At 46.3% G+C, this 16,182-nt stretch overlaps 1 protein-coding gene across 1 annotated transcript in view; it reads right to left on the bottom strand.

The window, feature by feature from the left end:
- POLB (DNA polymerase beta) overlaps positions 1-16,182 on the bottom strand; it is a 162,674-nt gene that overhangs the window by 66,180 nt on the left and 80,312 nt on the right. The window contains exons 8-9 of the mRNA XM_086943578.1: positions 9,288-9,342; positions 9,002-9,074 (exon numbers count right to left, since the gene is read on the bottom strand). Of these exons, the coding sequence (XP_086799704.1) occupies positions 9,002-9,074; positions 9,288-9,342 (128 nt within the window). The remainder of the gene's footprint in view (positions 1-9,001; positions 9,075-9,287; positions 9,343-16,182) is intronic.

Here is a 16,182-nt window from a genome sequence, read left to right as displayed (position 1 = left end):
ATCTATGTGGGTTATACCCAAAAAGGAGTCCTGGGTCACCTCCCTTCGCCAAGTGCATGAGCATCTGGTGGCTACAACCAATTCAGTCTTCAAGCTACGTTTTGCTGATAGCCAGTTGGAGGGCGGGAGGATGCCAGACCCGTAGGGATTTGTATTCAGGTAAGGAATTCCTTTCCCTCACTGAGGGTGAGGAGGCATTTGTGGTGTGACCGAAGCAGTGCCTTCCATATGAAAAGCTGGATAGAACTGCGAGTGAAGTGTGAAAGGGAGTACCCAATACCCCAACTATCTCGGCAGTGCTGAAAATAAGCCAGGTTCACAAGCTAGAGTCTTATCTATAAGGTGCTGAAAAAAGGCAGAAGGAAATGGTGCTAAGATCACAACAAGTGTGGGAAGACAACAGAGGTGCCACTACCTGATGTAGACTGGGGAGAGCATGTGCACAAGTCCAGGAGCTATCTAGTACTATGATTTTCATATTAATTGACTTCAATTTCCCACACTGCACACATTTGAGCCCCTTTAAAATAAGAATATATCCAGAGAGATCCTCTAAATGTCAGAGGTGTGAAGAGATTGAAGCCATTTTTATACATTTAACATGGACTTGTGGGGCACTAACAGACTACTAAATACAGGTAATAACTAGACGAAGTTAAAAAAAACATATACTAACGAACATCGAGATAACAACCAGGCATTGCCTACTGGGCATCATCCCTCTGCCATAGGGCGTAAATGGCTGAGAGAAGGATACACTATAGTGGGCTTTGTGGGAGGAAATGAGGATGAGGGAGGTTAGGACAGACACAAACGTCAATGAAGTTCTAGCCATATGAGTATACATGATTAATACCTTATGAGCATTACATATTAATGGATTACAATAACATTACTTGAAAGTATAAAATGCATTTTCAGTCAAAATATACAAAAGCATAAAATAGCAAACTGTACAAGTATCATGTAGATGCTGATAAAAACAAAAAGAAAAGCACAACGTGCTGGTTAGCCTAAGGAAATCAAGATGAGAAGGGTAAAAAAACGAAATGATAAAGACTCATTACTGGGATATGTCAACTTAAATTATGTAAAAACAACAAGTGATGGACTGAATGTGGATCAATGTCACACACTCCCCCAGTCAAAAGATCTGGGCCCAAATCCATCGTTTTTTTGCACTCCACACCACCCTGGGTTAGACAATGGCGATATGCAAATCAGCTCTGACCCTGTTGCCCCATGGGAACAGTCCAGTCCGAACTACAAAAGCCATGTCCTTCCCAGAACGGAATCAAGCATCCGAGGACCGGACCGGTTTCGAGGTAACACCTCTCATCAGCCCGGCTAGCTTGACTCCAAGTGGTGTGGAGTGCCTGGGACCCACGTCTGGGCATCCCCAGCGCACTTAGGGCGGCAATTGCAAAAACAACAAGTGATGGACTGAATGTGGATCAATGTCACACACTCCCCCAGTCAAAAGATCTGGGCCCAAATCCATCGTTTTTTTGCACTCCACACCACCCTGGGTTAGACAATGGCGATATGCAAATCAGCTCTGACCCTGTTGCCCCATGGGAACAGTCCAGTCCGAACTACAAAAGCCATGTCCTTCCCAGAACGGAATCAAGCATCCGAGGACCGGACCGGTTTCGAGGTAACACCTCTCATCAGCCCGGCTAGCTTGACTCCAAGTGGTGTGGAGTGCCTGGGACCCACGTCTGGGCATCCCCAGCGCACTTAGGGCGGCAATTGCAAAAACAACAAGTGATGGACTGAATGTGGATCAATGTCACACACTCCCCCAGTCAAAAGATCTGGGCCCAAATCCATCGTTTTTTTGCACTCCACACCACCCTGGGTTAGACAATGGCGATATGCAAATCAGCTCTGACCCTGTTGCCCCATGGGAACAGTCCAGTCCGAACTACAAAAGCCATGTCCTTCCCAGAACGGAATCAAGCATCCGAGGACCGGACCGGTTTCGAGGTAACACTGGGTTGAATGTGTGACATTGATCCACATTCGGTCCATCACCTGTTGTTTTTGCAATTCCGCTATAAGTGTACTGGGGATGCCCAGACGTGGGTCCCAGGCACTCCACACCACTGGAGTCAAGCTAGCCGGGCTGATGAGAGGTGTTACCTCGAAACCGGTCCGGTCCTCGGATGCTTGATTCCGTTCTGGGAAGGACATGGCTTTTGTAGTTTGGACTGGACTGTTCCCATGGGGCACAGGGTCAGAGCTGATTTGCATATCGCCATTGTCTAACCCAGGGTGGTGTGGAGTGCAAAAAAACGATGGATTAGGACCCAGATCTTTTGACTGGGTTGAATGTGTGACATTGATCCACATTCGGTCCATCACCTGTTGTTTTTGCAATTCCGCTATAAGTGTACTGGGGATGCCCAGACGTGGGTCCCAGGCACTCCACACCACTGGAGTCAAGCTAGCCGGGCTGATGAGAGGTGTTACCTCGAAACCGGTCCGGTCCTCGGATGCTTGATTCCGTTCTGGGAAGGACATGGCTTTTGTAGTTTGGACTGGACTGTTCCCATGGGGCACAGGGTCAGAGCTGATTTGCATATCGCCATTGTCTAACCCAGGGTGGTGTGGAGTGCAAAAAAACGATGGATTAGGACCCAGATCTTTTGACTGGGTTGAATGTGTGACATTGATCCACATTCGGTCCATCACCTGTTGTTTTTGCAATTCCGCTATAAGTGTACTGGGGATGCCCAGACGTGGGTCCCAGGCACTCCACACCACTGGAGTCAAGCTAGCCGGGCTGATGAGAGGTGTTACCTCGAAACCGGTCCGGTCCTCGGATGCTTGATTCCGTTCTGGGAAGGACATGGCTTTTGTAGTTTGGACTGGACTGTTCCCATGGGGCACAGGGTCAGAGCTGATTTGCATATCGCCATTGTCTAACCCAGGGTGGTGTGGAGTGCAAAAAAACGATGGATTAGGACCCAGATCTTTTGACTGGGTTGAATGTGTGACATTGATCCACATTCGGTCCATCACCTGTTGTTTTTGCAATTCCGCTATAAGTGTACTGGGGATGCCCAGACGTGGGTCCCAGGCACTCCACACCACTGGAGTCAAGCTAGCCGGGCTGATGAGAGGTGTTACCTCGAAACCGGTCCGGTCCTCGGATGCTTGATTCCGTTCTGGGAAGGACATGGCTTTTGTAGTTTGGACTGGACTGTTCCCATGGGGCACAGGGTCAGAGCTGATTTGCATATCGCCATTGTCTAACCCAGGGTGGTGTGGAGTGCAAAAAAACGATGGATTAGGACCCAGATCTTTTGACTGGGTTGAATGTGTGACATTGATCCACATTCGGTCCATCACCTGTTGTTTTTGCAATTCCGCTATAAGTGTACTGGGGATGCCCAGACGTGGGTCCCAGGCACTCCACACCACTGGAGTCAAGCTAGCCGGGCTGATGAGAGGTGTTACCTCGAAACCGGTCCGGTCCTCGGATGCTTGATTCCGTTCTGGGAAGGACATGGCTTTTGTAGTTTGGACTGGACTGTTCCCATGGGGCACAGGGTCAGAGCTGATTTGCATATCGCCATTGTCTAACCCAGGGTGGTGTGGAGTGCAAAAAAACGATGGATTAGGACCCAGATCTTTTGACTGGGTTGAATGTGTGACATTGATCCACATTCGGTCCATCACCTGTTGTTTTTGCAATTCCGCTATAAGTGTACTGGGGATGCCCAGACGTGGGTCCCAGGCACTCCACACCACTGGAGTCAAGCTAGCCGGGCTGATGAGAGGTGTTACCTCGAAACCGGTCCGGTCCTCGGATGCTTGATTCCGTTCTGGGAAGGACATGGCTTTTGTAGTTTGGACTGGACTGTTCCCATGGGGCACAGGGTCAGAGCTGATTTGCATATCGCCATTGTCTAACCCAGGGTGGTGTGGAGTGCAAAAAAACGATGGATTAGGACCCAGATCTTTTGACTGGGTTGAATGTGTGACATTGATCCACATTCGGTCCATCACCTGTTGTTTTTGCAATTCCGCTATAAGTGTACTGGGGATGCCCAGACGTGGGTCCCAGGCACTCCACACCACTGGAGTCAAGCTAGCCGGGCTGATGAGAGGTGTTACCTCGAAACCGGTCCGGTCCTCGGATGCTTGATTCCGTTCTGGGAAGGACATGGCTTTTGTAGTTTGGACTGGACTGTTCCCATGGGGCACAGGGTCAGAGCTGATTTGCATATCGCCATTGTCTAACCCAGGGTGGTGTGGAGTGCAAAAAAACGATGGATTAGGACCCAGATCTTTTGACTGGGTTGAATGTGTGACATTGATCCACATTCGGTCCATCACCTGTTGTTTTTGCAATTCCGCTATAAGTGTACTGGGGATGCCCAGACGTGGGTCCCAGGCACTCCACACCACTGGAGTCAAGCTAGCCGGGCTGATGAGAGGTGTTACCTCGAAACCGGTCCGGTCCTCGGATGCTTGATTCCGTTCTGGGAAGGACATGGCTTTTGTAGTTTGGACTGGACTGTTCCCATGGGGCACAGGGTCAGAGCTGATTTGCATATCGCCATTGTCTAACCCAGGGTGGTGTGGAGTGCAAAAAAACGATGGATTAGGACCCAGATCTTTTGACTGGGTTGAATGTGTGACATTGATCCACATTCGGTCCATCACCTGTTGTTTTTGCAATTCCGCTATAAGTGTACTGGGGATGCCCAGACGTGGGTCCCAGGCACTCCACACCACTGGAGTCAAGCTAGCCGGGCTGATGAGAGGTGTTACCTCGAAACCGGTCCGGTCCTCGGATGCTTGATTCCGTTCTGGGAAGGACATGGCTTTTGTAGTTTGGACTGGACTGTTCCCATGGGGCACAGGGTCAGAGCTGATTTGCATATCGCCATTGTCTAACCCAGGGTGGTGTGGAGTGCAAAAAAACGATGGATTAGGACCCAGATCTTTTGACTGGGTTGAATGTGTGACATTGATCCACATTCGGTCCATCACCTGTTGTTTTTGCAATTCCGCTATAAGTGTACTGGGGATGCCCAGACGTGGGTCCCAGGCACTCCACACCACTGGAGTCAAGCTAGCCGGGCTGATGAGAGGTGTTACCTCGAAACCGGTCCGGTCCTCGGATGCTTGATTCCGTTCTGGGAAGGACATGGCTTTTGTAGTTTGGACTGGACTGTTCCCATGGGGCACAGGGTCAGAGCTGATTTGCATATCGCCATTGTCTAACCCAGGGTGGCGTGGAGTGCAAAAAAACGATGGATTAGGACCCAGATCTTTTGACTGGGTTGAATGTGTGACATTGATCCACATTCGGTCCATCACCTGTTGTTTTTGCAATTCAACTTAAATTATGTGGCACTTGTCTGCCTCTTTACTGTACAGTAAGAAGTTGATAATTTAAGAGTACAGGATCTCTCTCCACGCTTGTATTACCATTGCTCTTGAGATGCCATAGTGCAGTTATTAAATATTTTTAAAAGGATGATCAGCTAACAGGTTATGCGATGAGTAATCCGGAGGGGGCTCTCAAGTCTAATTTTAAAAAGTGATAAATCAGAAACCGCTTAGGCAAATTTAACATGAGCAGATATTCGTCAAGGATGGGTTGCTAGGGACTGCAATAATCAGCCACTCCCCGTTATGCTCAGATAACTACTTTGTTTTTTCTGGTATTTTAATGATGTGAAGTTTTGCACACTTGCACTTTTACAGTGGGCCTCATAGCCCATCTGGCACTGCATTCATACCGGCTTTAGTCATGCTCATACGCAACAATTACCTATATTATTCTACTTACGTGAACTTTAGCCGCCTATATGGCAATCTTGTACTTTATACACTAGGGAAAAGACCACCCCCTGATTAGCCACTTTTATCCAATGTGTTTTTGTATTTGGCATCTCGACTAAAATACCTAAGAAGGAAAGTTAAAGCAAAGGGCTTGCGGCGCGATGCTCAGTAGCCGTATTAGCTGTATGATAAACCTCCTTTTTTAATTCATTTTTGTATGTATTTTTAAACCCTATGTACTGTGGGATTTTGTTTATGGTTTTAATTGACTAATAAACTAATATTATTATTATTATTCTTATGTGATGAAAAAGATAAAACAAAGGCTCATACAGAAAACTTACCACTCAAGCTACATATATTGTAAAGGCTAGGGACAACCGAACTCTCTCTCTACAGATCTCTTAGCGATTTAGTAAAAAAACAGCAACATTATCCTCAGGGTATATAGCGCTAATATTTAATCCCTTTCACAACAGAGCTATGTTCTAGGTTAGAGAAATATTACACACATCTAAGGACCAAGTTATTCCCCCATTTATAAAAATGACACAGGTTCATGCATATGGCAGGGGTAGTTTTAAGGGCAGGGCGGGTCAGTTTTAGGGTTCAGAGTGCACAGGGGGTCGAGTCGAGTGAGCAGGGATTGCGGCACCAGCTGGATCCGGAGCCCTTGGAGTCGGTTTCTTCTGGAAAGGTCGTCTGCCCACGGGGGATTGGAGTCTTTTTCAAAGGCAGCAGTCCTCCTAGTGTTTCAGAGGTCGCTGGCTGTAAGACAAGCCACAGGTTTGCAGAAGCTGAAGACAGGCCGGTAGGGCTGGGGCTAAGGCAGTCATCTGCTCCAGTCTTCTTTGCGGGGATGTCCTCTTTCCTCTTAGGTCATAGCAGATCTAGTTTCTAGGTCTGGGGGAGCCACCTAAATACTAGATTTAGGGGCATTTTAGAGAAGTAGGAAGTAAGGTTAATGGGCACCTTACCTGGGAAACTACACCTTCTATTATGCCACCCTCCTGTGAGAGGGGGCATAGACCCAGTCCTGATTGGAGGGGTCCCCTATCTTCAAAATGGCGTGGACTGAAAGATGTGCTTCACCTCACCTCCCCCACCATAGCGGTGGAGTTGGCAGAGGTGGGCACACCTATTCTCCTGAGTTTTCCCGCTGTTATTCCTGCCCAAAGTGAAGGTGTAAACCAAGGGCCGGAGGTCACGTTACAAAGGTGTCATACCTCTGCTCAGTATGTGCATTGTTTTTGGTCCCAGAGGACAGAGACTCTCTACTAAGGGGTCCAGAAACATGCCTGGTTGTGGCTGGATGTCTACAGCCAGTCAAAGACCATGCCAGGGTTGGTTGGTTTTCAGGGTGCACCTCTGAGGTGCTCTATCGGTACAAGGTACAGAAATTCACACATTGTCATCAGTGCGGACTAATGGAGAGGAGTAGTTTGGTACCAAACACTCCTGTGTTCAGTGAAGCCATCATGATGCTGTGCAACTTGAGTTGTCGAGTTTCCAGCCCATGTACTCTCTATGGCTTCACTGGCACTTACAATATTAAGGAATGTACCTCAATATTGTAGGTGCATATCTGCTCATGCAGATATGCACTCACCTGTGATATAGTGCACCCTGCCTTAGTGCAGTGTACCTGCTAGAGGGGTGATTTACCTATACTTCCAGGCAGTGCAGGCTGGCATGGCACCCAGGCAGGGTGCCATGTCAACTTTGTAGTTTTCTCGCACACAAAGGCATTCAAGCTGCAAGGGCAGTGGCATAGTCTTAGTGAGGGAGTCCCAGGAGAATATCTTCAGCTTCCAGGCCCTAGGTACCAGGGTACCACTCAGTAGAGACTTACAGGGGGTAGAAGTACCAATTGGGATATGTTTTTAGGAAAGGAGCACTGGCACAGGGGACCTGGAAGGCAGGGGCTTTGTGCACTACAATTGAAACCACATCAATGCCAGGCAAAATGTGGGAGAATAACCATGCAAAAAGAGGCACTTTCTCACTCTACAAAAGGGATTTAACATTTAAGGCTTACTGTTGGGCTGTCATTCCTTAATTAAACAAGAAAGCAGAAGGTGCACATCTCATTTAGAATATTTGGTTCTTAGCTGCAACAGTTTCCACATTGACCTAAATAGGTTAGAGCTTAACAAGAAATACTGTGCAAGTGCTTTATCACAGATCATCTGGTATAATCCATATCTTTCATTGTGCGGCCTTCACCTTTGATTTTCAAAATATTTGATACCCGAAAGAAGACTTAGCAGAAAACAATCAGTGCCCTTTTCTGCTCTCAATGGTTGCTTACACATAGTAGCCGTCTAATCTCAATTAAAGATCACTGATGCTTTCTGATAGCAGGTGCAGTATGCTTGCTCCAAATTTGGTCTCTACAAAGCTGTTAAAAATAAAATATCTTTCAAGTGTCATGTTTATAATGATTCTTTCTCCACTACAGTCTCTACTCTTTAGTGTGAGAGACGGGAATGGTGCAGCAGTGAAATTGTTAACAGTCCTAGAAAAGTTGTCTCCAAACTGTATAATGCCATCCCCTACCCCGTGTAAGGGAAATTTATCAGCCCCTGTGAAGATAGGATTTTAGGGTTGGAACCTGGAGAGATTGAGAGAGACTACGTGTTAAAAGAAAATGCTGGAGGGGGGAAATGAGCATCTTTTAATATTTTCTGTGATCAAGACAGAAATAAATGAGATCAAATGTTTGGGTTGTCCAAATACAGCATTGAGTGCAAACCCCTGTTAGTGTCCCAGAAAAAGGATTACAATCTAGGAGCAAACCAAGAACAACATGTACTTTTGCCCACGTAATTTTCCTCAAATTTATCCTGGCACAAAGGTTTTGGGTAAACAATGCACATGTGCTATTTGTGACCATGAAATGGGCAGTTTCAATATGTGACTAGGAGAAATTTCAGTGCAATCTGTATTTAGATAGTGTGCACCATTAGTGCCCTATATAAAATAGTAATTGCTCTCGTTTTGTGATAAGGACCTCTGCATTGAAGCATCCATTAAGAGGCAAAAAGGAGAACCTCCAAAAAGGCTGCAGTGCTAAATATGGAAGAACACCCAGTAAAAGCCATTGAAGTTAAACAGTACGTTACATTTTCAGGGAAGAAAGAAAACAGCTGGGAGGCACCATTTGCTTAGACAAGTGCACTGCATCTTTCCTTACCTCTTCTGAAGCTGCCGCACACAGTCGCTACGTACTCAGGATCCAATTTTCTCACTTGTTCCAACACAATCTCCTGCAACCGAAAATTAGACATTATTATAACTGCTTCTGAGGAAAATGTTCTCCCTGGTAAATGCCAGAGATCAACAAACAAGCTCAATGCCTACTCAGCACTAGGGTGTGTGTCCACTCACAAGCGAACTGCCCCACTTTGACATCCCCTTCTATAGTGGAGCTATTCACTCCAGCAGAGCTAGAGTTCCATGCACCACATAGTACAACTCACCTGCATCTGTAACATCTCAGTCCTTGGAATCCGCTTCTCAAAGTCTTCAAAATATCTGCAGAGAAGGAAAATAATCACATGATCGAAACAGTCAGGAGGATGGAAGGATGTCAAAAGACCAGAAGAGCTGCTAGTCCTGTGCCCACACACAATCGCCCAGTCAGATATCCCTGCTCTCCTATTTGAGGGCTTCAGAGTTTTTCATTGAGGCCCATGCTTTTCCTCATTAAATCTCTGAACTCATGACTGCCAATGCACCCATGAGACAGGAAAAAAAAGAGTATACAACTCTTACATCGAGAAAAGGAGATGCGTGACTAAGCGGGAGGCGAGGGAAGGACAAACTACAGAAGTGAATATGATTAACTTACTTACGCCAACATCCTAATCTCATAAGTCAATTGGATGATTCTGTGCAACTCAACTCAACCAAAGGGTAAGACATCAAAATTGTACAATACGATAAGTACACTCAGTATCCTACTTTTTACCCCTTTTTACTCCATCTTTATCAAGACAAAAAATCTTTAGCTCTGCCATATTGTTTTGTCTTGATAAAGATGGAGTGAACAGTATTATCCATCGAAACGCCTCGACGCACTTCTGTACAACTCAAAGAATCCAGTACTTTAATATTAGCACAGATCTAGTAGTGTGTTATATAAGGGGTAAAAAGTAGGATACTGAGTGTACTTATTGTATTGTACAATTTTGATGTCTTACTGTAACGGGGTGTACAGTCGGGGCCAGCAGGATACCGGTGCTAGTCTACCCATCGACCCGGGAACGAACCAGGGGAGGTCCGACTTAACTTTTGTTCCCTCCCCTCCCCTCTCTCTGTCTCAATCACAGGACCCAGCGACAACATGGACTGAGTCGAACGCTATGGACTGGCCCTTTAACTACGAGGACAACACCGAGTGGGAGGAGTCAGCATTCCAGCCCTGCCCCTCAAAAGGAGAACCCGACGCATCTCAGGTGTGCTTGTTCACCTGGAGGACGGAAGGCGAAAGAGGAAGGAGGACGAGGATTCGGGAGGAGGAAGGATTAGAACAGAGGAAGATCGACGAACAGAAGGAGATAGCGAGAGACGACTCGGAAGACCTTAATAGTCGAGGAGCAGGAGAAGAGGTGGAGAGTCCGACGACTGGAGAGGAAAAGCGAGCAGAGTCGGCGCCTGCCCCGGACGGAGGAAAGCCAGGAGGCCACCGTTTCCACGAGCCGCCCAGCCACTCACCCAGGGGAGGTGCGTGGCTTCTCCAGGTACGTGACCGTTTCAGGGGCTGGGTAGGAGGTCAGCGTACGTTAGGTACAACCCCGATGGACGTATAGTTTAACGGGAGTCTTCAATCACCCTTCACTGCCGTTCACTCGTTAAACTGAGCACTGGGAGTCCCCTCACTTCGCCTACCCTGCACCGTGTGTGAAGTTGTACAGCCCCCTGACACTTACTTTTTCTCTTTCCTTTCCTCTGGCTGGGTGATCGCTGGAGAGCCACTCCGACAGTCGGGACGGACTCGGAGGAGGAAGAGTCACCTGTCCGAAGACCGGAAGGAACACGGAAGAAGGAAAAGACCGTCCACAGACGTCGGAGTCGAAGCCGGTCACCGAGGAAATATCCTGCCCGTAAAAGCTGTACTGATCAACTGTTTGCCGCAATAAAACCTAAGTTACCAAGAGCACGCCTATTACCTATCTCTCCTGCGCCGCAACCTGCTCCTATTGTAACACTTACCCTTTTTTTCTGTCCTCTCAAGTGATTATGCGGGCCATAATCTTTGGTATACATGATTAATTTGTGATTGAACTGTATGCTTTTCTGTATTTATTTTAATGTATTGTTTATCAATTTTTATTATTACATTGTGTTTTTAACCTGATAAGCAAAAAATATTTTTTAACTGTAATTTGAATAAAACGGAGGTTTTTTCTAATTTAGTTGTCATTCCATGATTGACAGATTCATGTGCCATTAAGGGTGTTGCTTGTTCAAGGGGACCTATTTTGTTTAGGCTTTGAAACCTCATTTCCCTTGCCAGTATTAAGGGGTACCTCATTTTTTGATATAGTCTTCTACAAGTTTGCCACAACATGCCTCAGGCATTCATGCACAACTTCAAAACCCTTTCCACAAAGGTGGCATTATAAACACACCCTCTAACATTCAAGCTCAATAAAGTAATATTTTGACCAATGACCATGAGGTGGCATGTGCAAGCAAATTATGCAACTATTTCTCACTCTGGGCATACCAGTACCTACAAGTTAGTTGCAAAACAATCAGAGCATGCCTTCTTCAGCAAGTGTGCATGAAATCAAAACTCTTCGAACAGAGCACCAACTCACACTCCACTAGTAAAGATCTAGGAATCGAGTAGTCTAGTTGTCACTGCCCCAACAAAATCCCAAAGCACATCTGGGTTGAAGAGGCACTATACAAATTCTAGTATAATACAATACTACAACGCAACAATGCCCCTTACTTGGCCCAGGTACCATATCGACCTCCGAGTATAGGATACCAGAATTAAGCAGACAATGAGTTAGGGTTAGTCAATTGTCAAGAATCTTTTGTATGTATGCATGCATAAAGAACAGTGTTATAAGCTTGGAGCTAGTCCATGCAATCTCAAGAGGGAGGCTACAGGACTGCAAACTGATAGTAAGGTATTGCAACTTGTCTTCCTCTTGCAGAAAAGCAAGGATCTGCAATCACTCCACTATTAGAAACTGGATAAAGCATTGTACGTCAGGATGGTGCGAGCCCCCGCTGCATTTCCATACTGTGAAAAGCCTTCAAGAGAACTTTAAGAAATTAGGGTTCTGTTGGAGTAATCCCTAAACTGTTTTGCCTGGCTTTTGATGCAACTTTGACTGGATAGTGCTGTATCCTTGCTGTTCAGGTTCCCAGTACCAGTGTTCTTTCCCTTATACGGATCCACCATTGGCCATACTAGCCCTAAGGCAGGGTGAACTATACCACAGGTTTAGGCATATCTGCATCAGCAGATAGGCCCCTACAGTATCGAAGTCCATGCTTAGATAATGTAAGTGCCAGAGAAGCCATAGAGAGTGCGTGGGCTACAAGCCTGACAACTCTAGTTCCCCACCACCACGATCATTTTTCTGATACTAGGAGTGTTTGGTACAAAATTAGTCCGCTCAATACCATCACAATGATGCTAGTGTGGTATTTATTGTACATGAACTCAAATGGTACTTCAGATGTGCCCTCAGAAAAACTATGAATCCTGGTGTGGTCACAGACTTTAGGCAGCCTGCCACCACCAGAAATGTTTCTGGACCTATGGGTCGAGAGCCTCTGCTCTCTGGGACCAGAGATAAAGCACATTCTGGGAAAAAGAGTCACACCTCCCCCCTCAGGATGGGCACAGTGCTCGATAGGGAAGCTTCAAAGGCCTGCAACATTTGTAATGCGGCACCCAGCCTCTTCTGCTCGCAGCAGATGGCAGCCCCTGGTTTACACACCCTCTTTGGGTGTGAAAACCTTCTGGAAAAATGAAGGAGGTGTGCCTACCTCTGCCAACTCCACCTACAAGGTGGGGGAGGCGAAGGTGAAGAGCATCTTTCAGTCCGCGCCTTCTTGAAGATGGGGAGAACCCTTCATTTAGGACTAGGAATATGCGCCCTCCCACAGGAGGGTAGCATAACTGAGGATGTAGTAACTCCAGATAAAATGCCTATTGGCCCTACCGGACACTCCCTTAAAACGTCCCTAAATTTAGTATTTAGGTTGGTCCCCCAGACTGGGAAACTAGTTTCTGCCGACCTAAGAAGGAGGACGAAGAAGACGCTGTGCAGCAAAGCCTGAATACATCTACTGACTTAGACCCAGCTCTATCAGCCTGCCTCCAGCTTCAAATACCCTGCAAAAGAAGACGACACCGGTCATGTAGCCAGTGACTTTCAGAACCTGACAAGGTTCTGGTCTTTGATAAAGACCAGAACTCCTGAGGACAACGGATTTGTCCCCACCGATCCAGAACAGGTTCCTCAGCGATCATGACCTCATGTCGAGTGTTGGTTGACCCCTTCTGGACCTCATGACGATGCCTGCAGACTAAAGCCAGAGGCTGCGACTGGCTCCGGTGAGAAAAACCCAATGTCCAAGGACACCCCTGCACCAGAAGCCCCTGGGCCTTGGTGAGCTGAACCGACGGTGTCCTTACAACTTACACCATCTCAACGTACCTCTGCGGATGCTGGTTTCCTCCGTGCAGCCCCCGGTCCAACGCCTGCAGTATGTTTGTCCAGCTGAGTTTCTCCATTCAGAAGCATTGGGAGCCCAACACTGTATTTGCACCCTGCACCAGGCCAACCCTGTGCTGCTGATGATATATGTTTGGTGTTACCTTTTGGCCCACCCCCTGTGCTTGCTCTAACACCCAAAGCTTGGCCACTGCAACCGTTCTACTTTACTTACCTGCGAAGCAGGGTGGCTTTAAGCACCCCCAGTCTCCACTGAAACGCATCAGGCCTATCTTCAAATTTGACCTCTGCCCCCGGCCACCCCTATGCCACTGGTGGTACAGACTTTGAGCTTACCTGCACCTTAACCCCTGAAGACTGGAACTGTAAGATAGGTACTTACCAGTGAAACCACATTGCTGTTTTCCTCCACAGGTTAACACTGAACTGTTTGAAAATTGCATTAAGTGTCGACTTTTGAAAGACTAAAGTATTTTTCCTAAAAAACGTACTTACCTTTTAGGGAAGATTTTGGTCTTAAAACAAGACTCAAACAAAGCTTATTTTTATAAAAGTGGAGTGGATCTCCTTTTTGAGTTGTCTCTCAGTTATTGGTCAATGTGTGCACAATAAATGTCTAACACTCCTGTTGTACCCCTAAGGCTGCTCACCCACACTACCACTAATAGAGCACTTTGGTTTACATTGAGTCCCGTACAACTCTGCGGCAATCTCTGGGCTCTGTGCACAGCATAGCCACCTAGTGCTAAACCATATACAGAGCCAGCTTCCTACAAGAACACCAAAGTGCTCTCTGAAGAGTAGAACCACACTAGACACAAAGGCACATTATATTCTCCCACAGCCAGCTGGCGTAGGGACTGCAAATTTTACCAGAGACAATGTTTTGTTTGTGTGGTCGTGGTGAGATGTGCATGTTGTGGGGAGAGTACTTTAATTCCTGCCCTGACACTCAAAGACCATTGGATGCTTGATGCTTTAACCCCTTCGATGCTCATGACGAGCTCAGCTCGTCATGAGGCACAGTTGAGCTGTGCTGATGACGAGCTGAGCTCGTCATGAACAATGATAAATCTGAGAATCCAGCGCTGGAGAAAAATATCCCTAGCAGCCAAGGTGTTAAAAACCCTGTGGAGCAAGGGGTCTTCTCCCACAAGCCTCAGGGGCTTACTAAGGGATCAGGTGCCATTGACAAATACATGTTTAAATTCAAATGTATTAGATATGCTTAGTTAATAAAAAACATTGTATATAAACAGAGCACAATCAACAGGTGTCTTACAATTACGATTAATAAGGTATCTTGGTAGCTCATCGAGAATTATTATATTAATACAGTGCTATCAATAATTTTACACACATGGGAGGTAAAGTTCATTTGAAAAGACTTCTTAGAAACTGGTCAACAGAAATATTAAGTACTGGTGCTGGCAGAAAAGTACACGATGGACAAACAAACTTTGGCAAGCCTAAAAGGTCTGGCTTACAAAGTACATCTTCCTTTATTGGTGAGTTTGTGTGTATGGTACAGTGAATTGGCAAATGCAAGAGTGAGTCAATGGGTGGAAGGAGGAGTACAAGGATGAGCTGCCTAGTGTACTGAGGACTGACTCCACAGCTATAAGTCAAGCCTGATTGGATCCACAGTATTCCTGCTGTCCTCCTCCTCCTATCAGTGTCCAGACAGGAGGGCACCGGGTACACTGCCACTGTTATAGCCCAAGTGTTCTGAGCATCCAATTCCTTTGCAGCCTCCCTCCTCCCCATGAAAGTGGCAAACCTGGCCTTGGCTTGGACATGTAAACAGACATCATTATTATTATTTTTAGTATGAGAGCTCTTTGGTAAATACCAGTTTCTGAATGGCTCATCCTGTCCTGGGATTTCCTTCAGTTTTCTGTGCCCTATAAAAGGCAGGATTACAACTACCAGAATCAAATAAAAATATGCAAGTCAGTGGAACTGTTCACACTTGTTATGGGATAGCAAAGAAAACGGATGTAGTGCTTATTGGCATTTGCTCAGGTTCAAACACTGTACCTAGCATATGTTTTAGTTTCCCCATAGCTTGAAATGCAGAAGGCTCACTGTTCTAGACTTTTGGAGAGATTTGAACTTGTATAGTGAGCAGATTAATCCACTGACCTACCACATGACGTTTTATTGTGTAGGGTTCTGGGCAAAGAAAGACTGCTGCCAACGAACAGTTTAAAGAGTATACAGACATAGATATTCTACCTGGGACACTGACAGACCACTGTTTTAAGGTTAACCTTGCTTTCCATGTACTTGGAGAGGGGTTGCTTCACGCAGGGAGCTATTAAGGGAACGCACCTTACAGGAGAACACAGCCCTGGAAGAGTCAAACACCTTGGGTCATGGTAATATCTAGAACTGGGTCAGTAAGAGCTCAACCCTAGGAGTACAACATCACTTCTCATGGAGTTACACAAAAACCTAAAAATAGTGTGGCTACAGCCCTGGGATAAGAGGAAGACTGAGCTCCTAACGTCCTCCCTCCTCTCAACAAACAGCAAGTGGATCATCCATTAAGTGAGTTAAATAAACTGAAGCAGGGAATATGGTTTGCGTGGTTATGAGGAAGAAATTAAGGAGGAACCTGATCTACCAGTCTTTGCACTAATCTTAAACTGTATTGGAATAT

The sequence above is a fragment of the Lissotriton vulgaris genome, chromosome 11, assembly GCF_964263255.1.
Source record: "Lissotriton vulgaris chromosome 11, aLisVul1.2, whole genome shotgun sequence".
NCBI lineage: Eukaryota > Metazoa > Chordata > Amphibia > Caudata > Salamandridae > Lissotriton > Lissotriton vulgaris.
The sequence above is the reverse complement of the archived record's forward strand: the minus strand, read 5'-3'. Positions and strand labels throughout refer to the sequence as shown.